Raw genomic sequence first — 14,902 nt, forward strand, 5'->3', positions numbered from 1 at the left:
CCCCCATCTCCTCTGCCCCTCAGAGCCACAGTCTCTCAGCCATGTTGTTCTCCACACTAAGAATTACACATTTGTTCTGCTCAGACCTTATCTAGTCATTTGATAATGTTGACGTGTGTGTGTGTGTGTGTGACTGTGTGTGTGTGAGAGAGTTTTGCAGCGTGTCTGTGTCTCCCTGTCTCTCTGCGTAGGCTGTTCAGTGGTGCAGAGTTGTATAAGCCGGGACTCCTCAGCGCTGAGTGCAGTTGGTTGGCATTCATCCGTGTGCGTGCCCTGGTCATTGATGCTGTGCGGCGCTGCTGTTGCCTCAGTGATGACGCTCTTGCTGTGCCTGGGTCCTCCCCTGCTGTGGGAATCCCTGCATGCCATACTGCCTCCTCTCCTCTCTGCTGCAGCAACACACACACACACACACACACACACACACACACAGGCTTCTGATGACGCCGGAGGAAACTGTGTTAAGCTGAAGAGTGTGTTTGTGGGACAGATGGACAGTTTCTCAAAGCTTTCGGTGTTAGTCTGCCTAGCTGTGTTTTTGTTGTCGAGTAGTGAGAGCGCCGCCTGTCCTGAAGGTGTTAGCAGTATGTTGTCATGTTAACGTTAGTGGAGTGTTTTGTTTATGAGTGGGAGCGAGAAACATGCCGTCTCACCTGTGTCAAAACCTAAAGTTTCTGAACGAAAACAAATACTTTTTCAGCCCAGGTCTGCAAGTGGTCATTCATGCATTGGCTGAATTCATACTTCCACAGTCAGCCCTATAGCCTACTCATCCCACGCTTTGAGCTGTGAGTCAGACTGGACCCAGTCAGAGAGCCGGTGTGTTGTAACTGTTGGTGACGTCATTCTGTCTTCCTGTTTTCCCCAGGGGTCCTGGCTGGTGGAACTATCTTCAACATGCTGCTGCACTGAGACTCACAGACAGACAGACGGAAGGATAGACGGACAGACAGACTGATAGACCCATTCAGCGGGTGTTCCCCCCCTTTCCCCCCCCCCTCCCCCCTCCTCCCACTCCTTCCCCGTGTCAGCTGTTTCTCCCCACAGCTACCTCCTCCCTGTACAGAACTTGCTATGGAATGCCCTCACCCAGCAGACGGGCACAGTCCTCTTTAGGACCCTCTCCTGGGTACCCACTCCATAAGGAATCAGCACAGCTGATCACAGAATCAGGTACTGTTCACTGTATACATTAACTACATTGTCTGTGTCTCCTGATTCCTACCATGTTTAGGGTTTTCCTTGGCCCTATACTGCATTGAAACTCAGGACCATTTAACGGATCTATCCTCTCTCCCTCATCTTAAAGTAGTCTCTGGATCCTCCTACCCCTCCACCCTTTCCTGAGAAGATGTCTGTGAGCCTGGCTGGGGAGGATATCCAGATGGAGGGTGAGAGTGGAAGTAGTGGAGTGCTCAATGAGATCAATGATGACTCCAGCAACAGAGGGAAGCTCTCCCCATCCCCTGAGCCCTGCCAGGGGAAAGAGGGCAATGGGGGCACTGGGGAGGGCATGGAGGCAGAGGAGAGTGCCACACATGACTCACAGGTAACTGACCTCCAGGCGACTTTCGTTGCATCCCAATAATCTCTCCTTTCTCCCGAAGTGTGAACTTGTTCACTTTTCTTAATGGATTTGAAAGGAAATGACTGGTATATGGAAATGACTGGTATATGGAAACTCTAGTCCATGCCAACATCATTAAATGTGTGGGCAGTAGTGAACAAGTGCACACTTCAGGAGGAAGGCGAGATTATTGGGAAGCACCCTTTGCCTCCTCGGCACTGCACTAGAGTTGCAATTTCTGGAAAGGTTTTTAAGGAATACTACAGTCCAGAATTGAATGTCTATGAATTTTGTGGCTGTTTAGATTACGACATATTCATCCATTTTATATTGGGATGACAAAGTATATTTTCGCTGACATGGGCTCAAAATAAACTGCACTGAGAGGTATTTTTCAGCTCTGTTTGAACTTAATCTCCCATCATGCATTGCGTCGTTGCTTACGGTCATGATGCGTGTGCTGCAAGCATACGAAAGGAGTGTAGTGGGGGTGGTTTGGAGGGGTTGGATGTGGTTATGGTTGAGACAAATTGCCCCTTCTTTGGAATGACTGTCATTAAAACATTACAAACAAATTGCATGTTATCTTCATGCCTTGCTTGAATATTGAATTTGAAGCAGAGGTGTCTATCTAGCTAGCTCGATTCACTGTAGTTAGCTGCTACTTGCTTCGTCTGGCTGATTAGCTAGCTAGCGACTATGCTGTTACCAGCCAAGCACTCCAAACTAGTTAGATAACAGGTTAGACTGCATAACTACATATAACATGGCATATCATCATGTTAGTTTGCAAGAGTATCTAGCTAGTTGTGTTTCTGCTTGCTGGATGCAGGCAGCTGACTAGTAGTGCCTGCTTGTGCTAGCTAGCAGCATAGCTAGCCATTGTTAGCGAGCCACATGGTCCAGTCAAAAGTAGCTAACTAGCTTGAAACTAGCTAGCTAGTTTGTTGAAACAGTAAAATATAGCTAGCTGTGCTTCTAGTTTCAAACATTATCTACATCTTAATGTAGTAGAAATGTCAGGTGTACAGTACTTTATCAGCAACGTTGTATTCCATTTTGTGCAAATCCAGTGGTTTCCCCTACCAGCTGTGCTTGGCGGGCTACACAGAGAAGCAGAACTGGTAGGCAGAAACCACTGGATTTGCACAAAATGGAATATAAGGTTGCAGATAAAGTTAGTAATTACACAATGTCATGTGTACAACATCCAAAGACCTGCATCACTATACTGAGAGCTTTGCCGTTTCTAAAAGGACGTATTTGGGTGTTTTTGGAGCCTTTGTTCATGTTGTTCCTGAGCCCCCGTACTGCAGAACGAGCAATGAGAAAGTATATTCCGGGTGCGGTAAGTATGTCAAAACCAAGTGAAATCGCAAAAAAAAATGGCTTCTGGACCCTTCTATAACATGCCATTTACATCAACAATAGAGATTTGGTTCTAAAATAGTGAACCAATCCTTTCAAAACGAAATGTTTTTTTCCCCCACTAAAATACGGTTTTCACATAAACGTTATTTAACATTGTAAATCATAGGAAATAGTCGTTTTGAGTGTAGCTAGTATTCTTAGTATTACCACATTTTCTCCCCTTGCAGAGAAGGGCTCAGAACCACGGCCATGGGAGGAAAAGGGCCAGGGTAAGAACTGCATTATTCTGTCTGTTGCATTGTTGTTGTTGGTGTAAGTTTGCATATCATGATCCCAATCCAGTCCACCCGTTAGAAAGGGTCATTCTTACTAGCCCTACTATCCCCAGAGTTCGTTCATCTTAGTGAGCAGGTTAGATAGACCAGGAGAATTCGCAGAGGTGAGGCCTGCCAATCCATGAGCTCAGCTTACCTAGTGTATTTATGGAAGTCAGCTTTTGTGTGTGTGCACTCAGTTTACATGCTAATAGGATAAAACATGTTCTCTTACCTTGCATCTAATTTCTGTCCACACACTCCTTGCAGCTGGGTCTTTGCAGCAAAACCACACTCCCTCTGTCTGTCACGACTTAATTTCTAGTGTAGGCTTCATCATGACATCATCTTCTCTCTCACTAGATAGGGACGATGCCAAGTGAGCTAGCCCTTCCACCAAATGAAATCCTTCCCAACGTTTGGATAATGAAGTCTATACATCTCAAAACGATCATATGCATGTCTGCTAGCGCTGAGCTATTTAGTGCTTTTTGTGTTTGGTAACACCTATCAATCAATTAGATGTATTGTCGGATAGACGTACAGTGCATTCGGAAAGTATTCAGACCCCTTCTCTTTTTCCACATTTTGTTACAGCCTTATTTTAAAATTGATTAAATAAAATTTTTCCCTCATCAATCTACACACAATACCCCATAATGACAAAACAAAAACAGGTTTTTAGAAAGCAATCGTGGGAGAAGTGCTTTGGTCAGGGAGGTGACCAAGAACCTGATGGTCACTCTGACAGAGCTCCAGAGTTCCTCTGTGGAGATGGGAGGACCTTCCAGAAGGACAACGAACTCTGCAGCATTCCACCAATCAGGCCTTTATGGTAGAGTGGCCAGACGGAAGCCACTCCTCAGTAAAAGGCACATGACAGCCCGCTTGGAGTTTGCCAAAAAGCACCTAAAGGATTCTGACCGTGAGAAACAAGATTCTCTGGTCTGATGAAACCAAGATTGAACTCTTTGGTCTGAATGGCAAGCATAACGTCTGGAGGAACCCAGGTACCATCCCTACGGTGAAGCATGGTGGTGACAGCATCATGCTGTGGGGATGTTTTTCAGCGGCAGGGACTGGGAGACTAATCAGGATCGAGGGAAAGATGAACGGAGGTTCACCTTCCAACAGGACAACGACCGTAAGCACACAGCCAAGACGACGCAGGAGTGCCTTCGGGACAAGTCTCTGAAGGTCCTTGAGTGGTCCAGGCAGAGCCCAGACTTGAACCCGATCTAACACAATTTAATCAATTTTAGAACACGGCTGTAACTTAACAAAATGTGGAAAAAAGTGAAGGGGTCTGAATACTTTCCGAATGCACTGTACCTAAGCAACTGTCTATCCCTCTCATTCATGAAGCTTTTTGTCACTCCTTTCCTCTCTGTGTCTGTCTGCTGGCCCCACAGGCTTGCCCAGGCAAGAACCAATAAGAACAGGCAGCTAGGTGCAATGGATTCTGGTCATTGTAGTTAATCACCACGTTTTATGCGCTAAACTATGAATATTGGCCTTTTGAAAACTACACCTTCCTGCAATGTCAGTTTATGCTTGGTTTGATTTCTCTCTACAGAAACGGCACGTTGAGCTCACAAAAAAAAGAACTAAATGGAATTCAAATAATTGAGCCGACGTACACTACCGTTCAAAAGTTTGGGGTCACTTGAAAATGTCCTTGTTTTCGAAAGAAAAGCAATTTTTTTCTCCATTAAAATAACATCAAATTGATCAGAAATACAGTGTAGACATTGTTAATGTTGTAAATGGCTATTGTGGCTGATTTTTTAAAATGGAATATCTACATAGGTGTACAGAGGCCCATTATCAGCAACCATCAGTCCTGTGTTCCAATGGCACGTTGTTTGCTAATCCAAGTTTATCATTTTAAAAGGCTAATTGATCATTAGAAAACCCTTTTGCAATTATGTTAGCACAGCTGAAAACTGTTGTGCTGATTTAAAGAAACAATAAAACTGGCGTTCTTGAGACTAGTTGAGTATCTGGAACATCAGTAATTGTGGGTTCGATTACAGGCTCAAAATGGCCAGAAACGAAGACATTTCTTCTGAAACCCGTCAGTCTATTCTTGTTCTGAGACGCCTATTCCATGTGAGAAATTGCCAAGAAACTGAAGATCTCGTACAACGCTGTGTACTACTACTTCACAGAAGAGCGCAAACTGGCTCTAACCAGAATAGAAAGAGGAGTGGGAGGCCCCGGTGCACAACTGAGCAAGAGGACAAATACATTAGTGTCTAGTTTGAGAAACAGACGCCTCACAGGTCCTCAACTGGCAGCTTCATTAAATAGTACCCGCAAAACACCAGTCTCAGCGTCAACAGTGAAGAGGGTGCTGACCTTCTAGGCAGAGTTGCAAAGAAAAAGCCATATCTCAGACTGGCCAATAAAAAGAAAAGATTAAGATGGGCAGTCTTTTTCTTTGCAACACTGCCTGGAAGGTCAGCATCCCGGAGTCGCCTCTTCGCTGTTGAAGTTGAAACAGGTGTTTTGCAGGTACTGTTTAATGAAGCTGCCAGTTGAGGACCTGTGAGGCGCCTGTTTCTCAAACTAGACACTCTAATGTACAGTTGTGGTCAACATTTTTGAGAATGACACACATTAATTTATTTTCTCTGATGAATCCCCTTTCCGATTGTTTGGGGCATCCGGAAAAAAGCTTGTCCGGAGAAGAAAAGGTGAGCGCTACCATCAGTCCTGTGTCATGCCAACAGTAAAGCACCCTGAGACCATTCATGTGTGGGGCTGCTTCTCAGCCAAGGGAGTGGGCTCACTCACAATTTTGCCTAAACACAGCCATGAATTTTAGAATGGTACCAACACATCCTCCGAGAGCAACTTCTCCCAACCATCCAAGAACAGTTTGGTGACGAACAATGCCTTTTCCAGCATGATGGAGCACCTTGCCATAAGGCAAAAGTGATAACTAAGTGGCTCGGGGAACAAAACATGGACATTTTGGGTCCATGGCCAGGAAACTCCCCAGACCTTAATCCCATTGAGAACTTGTGGTCAGTTAATTGACAGCATGCCAGGGCAGATTGTAGAGGTCTTGAAAAAGAAGGGTCAACACAGCAAATATTGACTCTTTGCATAAACTTAATGTCATTGTCAATAAAAGCCTTTGACACTTATGGAATGCTTGTAATTATACTTCAGTATACCATAGTAACATCTGACAAAAAATATCTAAAAACACTGAAGCAGCAAACTTTGAAGACCAATACTTGTGTCATTCTCAAAACTTTTGACCACGACTGTATTTGTCCTCTTGCTCAGTTGTGCACCAGGGCCTCCCACTCCTCTTTCTATTCTGGTTAGAGCCAGTTTGCTCTGTTCTGTGAAGGGAGTAGTAAACAGCGTTTGGCGAGATCTTCAGTTTCTTGGCAATTTCTCGCATGGAATAGCCTTCATTTCTCAGAACAAGAATAGACTGACGAATTTCAGAAGAAAGTTATTTGTTTCTGGCCATTTTGAGCCTGTAATCGAACCCGCAATTGCTGATGCTCCAGATACAGTGAGGGGAAAAAAGTATTTGATCCCCTGCTAATTTTGTACGTTTGCCCTCACTGTACTCAATTAGACTCAAGAACGGCAGTTGTATTGCTTCTTTAATCAGCACAACAGTTTTCAGCTGTGCTAACATAATTGCAAAAGGGTTTTCTAATGATCAATTAGTCTTTTAAAATGATCAACTTGGATTAGCAAATACAACTTGCCATTGGAACACAGGACTGATGGTTGCTGATAATGGGCCTCTGTACGCCTCTAGATATTCCATTAAAAATCATCCGTTTCCAGCTACAATAGCCATTTACAACATTAACAATGTCTACACTGTATTTCTGATCAATTTGATGTTATTTTAATGGACAAAAAAATGTGCTTCTTTCGAAAACAAGGAAATTTCTAATGGACCCCAAACTTTTGAACGGTGGTGTAAATAAGCCGACATTTCGGCTAACCGCTCAGCACTGTCTGCATGCAGCTTTTTTTTTCTCTCACATCAGTTAACTTCTAGCTTCTTTACGCTACAATATTTAATATATGTTGTCAAATATTTACAGTGTGCAATGTGTTTGGTCTATAAGTTTCTCCATTCATGTGTGTAATAGTCCAATGCCAAGCTGAAGCTGGTGAGGAGCCTGGCGGTGTGTGAGGAGTCATCAGGTCCGTTCTGTACTGACGGACCTCCAGACCAGGACATCATCCAGCTACACATCAGCTGCCCATCAGACAAGGAGGAGGAGAAGTCCTGTAAGGATGAGAATGAGGAAATGAACACGGACAAGACTCCACGCAAGATGCTTTCACGAGGTAAGCTGCTTTCCTAGAAAGAAAAAAAGTTATCCATACAATGAATAATCGGTTCAGGAGTTAGGGTTTTTGAAAGGGAGAGCTGAAGAGGGATATGCAGGGAGTATTTGTATTATTATTATTATTATTATTATTATTGTTAGGGAAAGGGTGTGTAAAAAAACGATCTGCCATTCGTGTGTGTTCAGAAACAACACACTGTGAGCCAAGCAGTCTTCCAGCCTTTCTGCTGCTAGACTCTGACCCCTCTGACCGTGTGTGTGCCTGCACACGAGCGTGATGTGTACGCTAGCGTGGTGTTTGTGTGTAGCAGAAAAGAGTTGACATAGAAACGATCCTCTAAGTGTGTTCAGAAACAACACACCCTCTCTGACCCCTCTGACCGATACTTTGTGTGTGTGTGGATGCTCCTGATTGCGTGCGTGCGGTTTGCAGATGGTGCGTGTGTGTGGTGTCATTTCTGGAGGTATGTTAAGCCTTCTGTCTCTTTCCCTTCCAGACTCCAGCCAGGAGTACACAGACTCCACCGGTATCGACGTGCACGAGTTCCTGGTCAACACACTGAAAAACAACCCCAGGTAACACACACACACACACACACACACACACACACACACACACACTTAAAAACAACACGAGGTATGGCAAGGGAGCCTTATTGATCTCCTATCACAGCCACAACACTCAATGGCATCTAGATGTAGTCTGTGGCCATCTGAGCCTGTAGTTCTACCAGTAATGGAAATGGATTGAGAAACTCTGCTCTCTAAGGGCCGAATCTTAATTTGAGATTTCCGTGAGCAACTCAAGTTTTCTTCTAACTCAAATCTTCTATCATCAATGCATGATTTAAGTGAAAATCCAAGTTAAGTGCACAGATCTCAAGTTGGGTTCTGGCTCTAAGCGAATGCTGCTGCAGCTGTAGTAATCCTGTGGTGGTCTGGACTACAGTAGCTGCCTAGCCTCTGTGAGGACGGATTGCTGAAGTATTCACTGCGATGAAATGAGCCTTTTGATCTTTGTATGAGTAGTTGGAACTCTCTTTCTCTCTCCCTCTCTTTCTCTCCAACAGGGATCGAATGATGCTGCTGAAACTAGAACAAGATATCCTGGAGTTTATTAATGACGACAAGTGAGTGAGACACATTCCCTATATATAGTACACTAAAGTAGCGCACTACAAAGGGAAGAGGATGTCATTTGGGACGCCTACACATTCTCTACTACAACTCAACTCACTCTACTTACATTTTAGCTTTCTATGTCTGTCCGTCACAGTATATTTATTGATGGTATATTGTGCTGTAGTTGGTATATCAGTATGGAAAATCAGCCTGCAACTCTGTGTCCCCCTGTCGATGGGATGGTATCCAGGGTTGGAAATGAACACCTGCCAAATGCGGGTAGATTTTGTCATTGGCGGGTAAGAATGTATATTTTACCATCCACGCTGGCGGCTGGTCACACGGACCATTTGGGAACAGTTATTTTATTTTTTTTATAATCCAAAGGCCACATGTAGAAGAAGTTGGTCAAACTGACAAGTAAGGCTACTAAAATGGGACTTTGTCCTCGTGTTTCATGGCCAGTTACATTGTTTTGTTCACATGCTAGGTTGTTGTTCAATGTTAGTTTGAGTTTGCTGCAACTGTCTGCTGCTAGGAAGACATCACAGTCTAAGATTTTTTAAATCACAGACAAGCGAGTGCCCAAGTTACCATGGTAACTGCCCGTCCCTTAAAGGGGCAGGTGAAAATGTTTGGTCTCACCTAATTATTGTGCTTGATTTAGCATGGATCACTCCTAAAAACTTTTATTCATGAACTTTTTTAGTAATTTCTTATCATTAAAACACTCAAATACTTTTGTTCTCCTAGATGTATTTGTGTGCTTCTATATTTCTACTCGGGAGCACATTATGTACTCCTTGTAAAAAATGTCCGCGTAAATAAACCATATCACTCAGCCTTTTGTGGCAGGGTAGGCACTTTGTTGATTCTTGATGTTCAGTTGTAGAACTGTTTCTATTTTTACTATTGTATCTAAATTATTTATTTTAACGTACTTTGGTTAAAAGACACAGGTCACAAAAAATTTACCACATTACTTCTTACTAGTAATACATTTATTGTTTTAGAAAAACAGAAAGCATGGTCATCCGTATTTTTTTTGTGTGTAAAAAAATCAGTGACTGGTAGATTTTTTTGATTTTTTTTATCTACCTGTCACAGTGGCTGGTGGACCAAAAAGTACATTTTCCAGCCTGATGGTATCCTTACTCTCATCTAAAGTTTATTTTGTTGTGCGTGATTATCCATTTTGTTGTGTCATCTTCTCCTCTCCCCTCTAGTAACCAGTACAAGAAGTTCCCCCAGATGACATCGTACCACCGCATGCTGCTGCACCGTGTAGCTGCCTACTTTGGCATGGACCACAACGTAGACCAGACTGGCAAGGCAGTCATCATCAACAAGACTGGCAACACACGCATGTAAGTGGGAGAATGGTAGAAGTTAGAGGACAATGAGTGGAACATAGAAGGAAATGAATGGAAGTTAGAGGACAATGAATGGAAGTGAGAGGACAATGAATGGAAGTTAGAGGACAGTGAGTGGAACTTGTAAGACAATGAAACACATAAAAAATATATATATGTTTACTTCTTCAGCCCAGATCAGAGGTTCTCAGAGCACATCAAGGATGAAAGGAACTTGGACTTCCAGAAGAAGTTTATCCTCAAGAGAGACGATGTTAGTATGGACAAGGACGATAATCAGGTGATGATAGACGCTTTTTATTATGTAGTGATTAAAATACTTAATTATTCCAAATATATGTTTTAACGTATTTCTTACTGTCTTTAGCTTTGTTGATCTTTATAGAACACGATGCACGAGATATGAGAAGAGTGAATATCATCTATCCAATTGACTCTAGTATTGATAACGAATCGTTGTATAATAAATCTGTTTTACCTTACACTTCTTGTATTGTTGAGAAGATGCTCTGAATTGTATTCAGTGACTACCACTTCTGTCCAAGAGGTTGCTGATCCCACCCCTCTTTTTTCTCTTGTCCAATCGCAGATCCGTGTGCCGCTGCAGGACGGGCGGCGCAGCAAATCAATAGAGGAGAGGGAGGAGGAGTATCAGAGGGTACGAGACCGGATCTTCGCCCGAGAAGTAAGTCGTGGGGGACACTCAACAGTGAGGATGGGCAGTTGACTAACTTGTTAACTTGTCCCCCACTCTGTCTGTTCCACTAACCATTCCTCCCACTGTATCAACTAACAGCTCATTTTAATAACTTATGGGTGGAGAGAGAACGGGTTACTTCATACAATACAGCCTATTCATGTGGTATAGAGTTAAAAGGCAGAGTAATAAGTGAAGTCCATATTCTTGGAGGTCATGAGTGAACCTTGGGTAACCTTGGCTAATACAGTATTTGACAGAATTGACATGAGTCAGTGTTCATTGTCCAGGCAGTTGCAAATGGGAATATGTTCTCAATAAACTACCCGGTCCAATTATAGCTAATAAATAAATCTAGTTCTGGGATCGACTAGCTCTAGCTATTCGTAATTTACAGGTGTCTTTTCCTTTTCAGTCCTCTCAAAATGGATACATCAACGACAACAGGTAAGCTCACGGTACAGTATGCATCACAGTGGATAGCTTCATGTGTGCACTTGTAAAGGGACCCCAGAGTATGGAGTTAGTCCCCAGCCAGTTTACTCCCCTAGGTGGGTAGCAGAAGCAGTCAGGGGGCGGCCTGGTCACATCAAGGCTCTCTAACCCTGTTCCAAACCCCCTGGCACCATCAAACTAGGCCACCAAGTTACATTTAGGTGTATTTCAAGAGATTTTAAAAGTTCACATGCGATAATGCTGGCAATATAATAATTCTGGCAGTATATCATAAGTTGAAGTTTCAAGGACCAGGGTTCGGTTTTGCCGAGTTGGAATCAATGATGTGTATAAACCCTGGATTGCTGATGATATGTATGGGCCATTGAGAGGCTTTGAAGCTACCGGTCAGCCATATTGGCACTCCCCAGCAGGAGCAGTCCTCCATAGGAATGAATGCAATTCTACAGTATTTCAATTAAATGTTTCAAGGACTAAATTAAATGTATTTAGGTATTTTGTTGTTGTAGTGGGGACAGTAACATTAGTTATCTCTAAAAACTATACTTTAATGAAACATTTTTTATATTTTTATTTTATTTGTATGTTTAGCTCACATAATATAATTTAAACGTATGCATTAAGGTGTTTGTAATAGATTAAATGTGGCAAAAACCCCAGAATGTAGACATTAATAAATGCATTTCTATAGCTTCCAAAATATTTTTTACAATGGTAGGGGAGTTCCAAGATGCAAGCCATGGTGGCTTCAACACAGCGCCCCCTAGCAGTCATCTAGTGTATATTTAAATAATTGGTTGGAATGTGAGTTGAATTGATATTCATGTATAGCTGAGAATATTTTTCCAAATATATTCAAAATGAATAAGTACAGCTTTCAACCCCCCTCCATTTCTGATGGAGATGAACGATTATTAAACAGATGTGCTGAGAGAAGGAAAGAAGAAGGCAAACTTTGTTCCTTGTTTAGAGCTGTCAACATTTCTGCTCTGTGTGCATTATTTCTCTGTTTTGGGGGTGGTTAGATACAGTGCAGCACTGTTACCTACCTACCTACCTGGCCCCCTCTCCTATACCCACCCACTAACCCCCCGGCATTGCCTTTCTCTCCCTCCACTATCACCCAACAGACTTTCCACTGAAGGCTACTCCTCTAGCTCTCAAAAGAGGAGGCAGATTTTTAGGTACTGACACAATCGGGTGACGTGTGACTCTAGCAGTCTGTGATTGTGTTGCCGTACCCATCTACCCTCTATCTAGTAGTGATTTTATATGACTGACTGGGTGCGTCCGGAATGGCACCCCTATTCCCTACGTAGTGCATTACTTTCAACCAGAGACCTATGGACTCTAGTCAAAAGTAGTGGACAATATAGGGGATAGGGTGCCATTTCAGATGCAGCCACTGACTGTGGGTGTTCTTGCTTGACGTGGGGTTGGCACTGTGAGGTCCAAGACCTATTGCATGGCTGCTTTGTGGGTGGTTTTTCTGGGAGCGGGTACTACTTATTTATCTACCCGTCATCATCACTACTACATATTTTATAGTACTGTACTACTGCATTGCATCCCCTCCCCCCCACCCCACCCCCCTAAATCTCTGTTTTTGTTGATTTGGTGGTTGTTAATCTGGTTTGGTTTTGTAACCCCTTCTTTATCTTTGTTCTGCTACTTGTACAGTAGTTGTCTCTACTACTACTGTTTGCGGTATCCTAAGGAGAGATCGCTCTGTGTTGGTTGTGATCTGCAGCAGCGAAACAATCACAATGAAACGTCTTTAGCCGATTTACCTCAGTAATGTTGAAAAAGGGATTTGAGGTAGGTTGTTATTAGTTCCATAGACATTAGTGATAGGAAGTGTGACTCTTTTTTTTTTTTTTTACTGATTCGGATCTTTTCAACTCGTTCATTCAAAATAACGAATCTTTCAACTAATTTCGTTCATTTGATTCAGTAATGCCGTGAGTGCGCGGGACCCCCTACCGGCGAACGACAAACTAAAAACTCGAATTACTCATGGTTCTACAAGCCTCTCGTTCACCATAGGGGGCTTATTGGAGCTGTCATTTGTGACTGAGACACAAAAGTGTGCTTCAAACAATGTACATTTGTCATTGCTAGGCGTACAAATAGGATTATTTCTTTATACCTTTGAAACGAGGTCTAGTTGTGGCCACAACCGGACTAGATTGTAAACGACTTTTGGCAGAATGACTTGATTGCCGAGATAATTACATATCGTTCGAACTGCAGCAGCCCCCCAAAACAATTTGTTCTCAAGTTTGAGTTTGTTGAGCAGGGGCAGGCTATGTTTTGGTTCTGCAAAGCTGTGTCAATCAATAATCTATCAATTAATTAAATACATCAATACTTGCCCATAAGATAAATTATCAGTTTTTCTTCTCTATGCTGCATGCAGCATGATCTATTTTCCTGCTTGCACATATGATAAACAGTTGGTGTTTGGATCACGTCTCTGGAGCCGCTGGCCGGAGAATAGCGTATTAATCCTGCTGTAGGATTCATTGTGAGCAGCAGATCAAACAAACGACTAAAATGAAACAAATCTGAATCCAGGTGCAAGCTATGCTCCCTTATTGATGTCACTTAAATCCACTTCAATCAGTGTAGATGAAGTGGAAGATACAGGTTAAAGAAGGATTTTTAAGTCTTGAGACAATTGACATGGATTGTGTGTTTGTGTCATTCAGAGGGTGAATGTTGAAGAACTGGCGCATGTTGAAGAACTGTCCACATTTTACTTTTTGTCAGCCAACAAGATGAGTAGGCCTAACGAACAGCAAAAGAACTAGCCTATGTCAATCTACTATCCCCCATAATATAAAAGTTGACCTATTCTGTGAGATAAATAAATATTCCAAACATAGTCTGGGACAGTTGTGGGATGTGATAGATCCCAAAGTAATACAACCACTAGCATCAAAAAAACATTTTTTATGCAATGAGGCTATTTCTTCACATTATAAGCGCAGCAATGCGCACACGGCATTAGGCTATAAGCGCAAATGTTCCATTAGCGGAAAAACACCATTATCAAAAGTGACCATAAATGCGATTATGCATGTAATGCTTTTATTATAAAGGTGCATTGTTTCTTGCCTTACGCTGGGCATCATTCACAAGTGATATATAATTCACAAGTGATAGGCTAATATTGTCACCCATCAGACTTTTCTTGATTTAATCTTTACATATACTAAATAATATGTGTGAAATTTGTTTGGATTTAGAATGGACCATTATCATGCACCTGTCTCAATCAGGGGCAGGGGGAAAAAATACATGTCATCTATGCACTTAAATAGCAAATGGAGGACGCTTTTTCCGTGGTTCATTTTCATGCCAGCCAGGTAGGCTATACTCCTGTTGTAAAGACAAGCAATGTGCTTAATATTAAGAAAGTTAAGATATAAATATAGTAGGCCTAGCCCATAGAAAGCTGATGGGATCCTCCTCTTTTTAATAGAGGCCATCACCCTGTTCTCGCGTAATTGCATAGCCTATAGAAATGTTGCGTAACATGAGCTCATGGGCTCTCATTAAGTGTTTGATTTGATTTTCCATACATTTGCATTGATGTCAGAGTGATTAGAGGGACAATAGAGTGCTGAGAACCAGGCAGTTAGCAAGTTTGGTAGGCT

General features: G+C 42.6%; 1 protein-coding gene across 1 annotated transcript in view; it reads left to right on the forward strand.

Moving 5' to 3' along the window:
* Positions 1-1,049: 1,049 nt before the first annotated feature.
* Positions 1,050-14,902, forward strand: part of r3hdm2 (R3H domain containing 2) — a 34,637-nt gene continuing 20,784 nt past the window's right edge. Inside the window, exons 1-11 of the mRNA XM_084167327.1 lie at positions 1,050-1,173; positions 1,310-1,549; positions 3,166-3,207; positions 7,389-7,590; positions 8,090-8,168; positions 8,663-8,722; positions 9,941-10,081; positions 10,259-10,367; positions 10,677-10,772; positions 11,200-11,231; positions 12,371-12,424. Of these exons, the coding sequence (XP_084023453.1) occupies positions 1,352-1,549; positions 3,166-3,207; positions 7,389-7,590; positions 8,090-8,168; positions 8,663-8,722; positions 9,941-10,081; positions 10,259-10,367; positions 10,677-10,772; positions 11,200-11,231; positions 12,371-12,424 (1,013 nt within the window). The 5' untranslated portion in view covers positions 1,050-1,173; positions 1,310-1,351. The remainder of the gene's footprint in view (positions 1,174-1,309; positions 1,550-3,165; positions 3,208-7,388; positions 7,591-8,089; positions 8,169-8,662; positions 8,723-9,940; positions 10,082-10,258; positions 10,368-10,676; positions 10,773-11,199; positions 11,232-12,370; positions 12,425-14,902) is intronic.

Source organism: Coregonus lavaretus (genome assembly GCF_964263955.1).
Source record: "Coregonus lavaretus genome assembly, chromosome: 8".
Lineage (NCBI taxonomy): Eukaryota > Metazoa > Chordata > Actinopteri > Salmoniformes > Salmonidae > Coregonus > Coregonus lavaretus.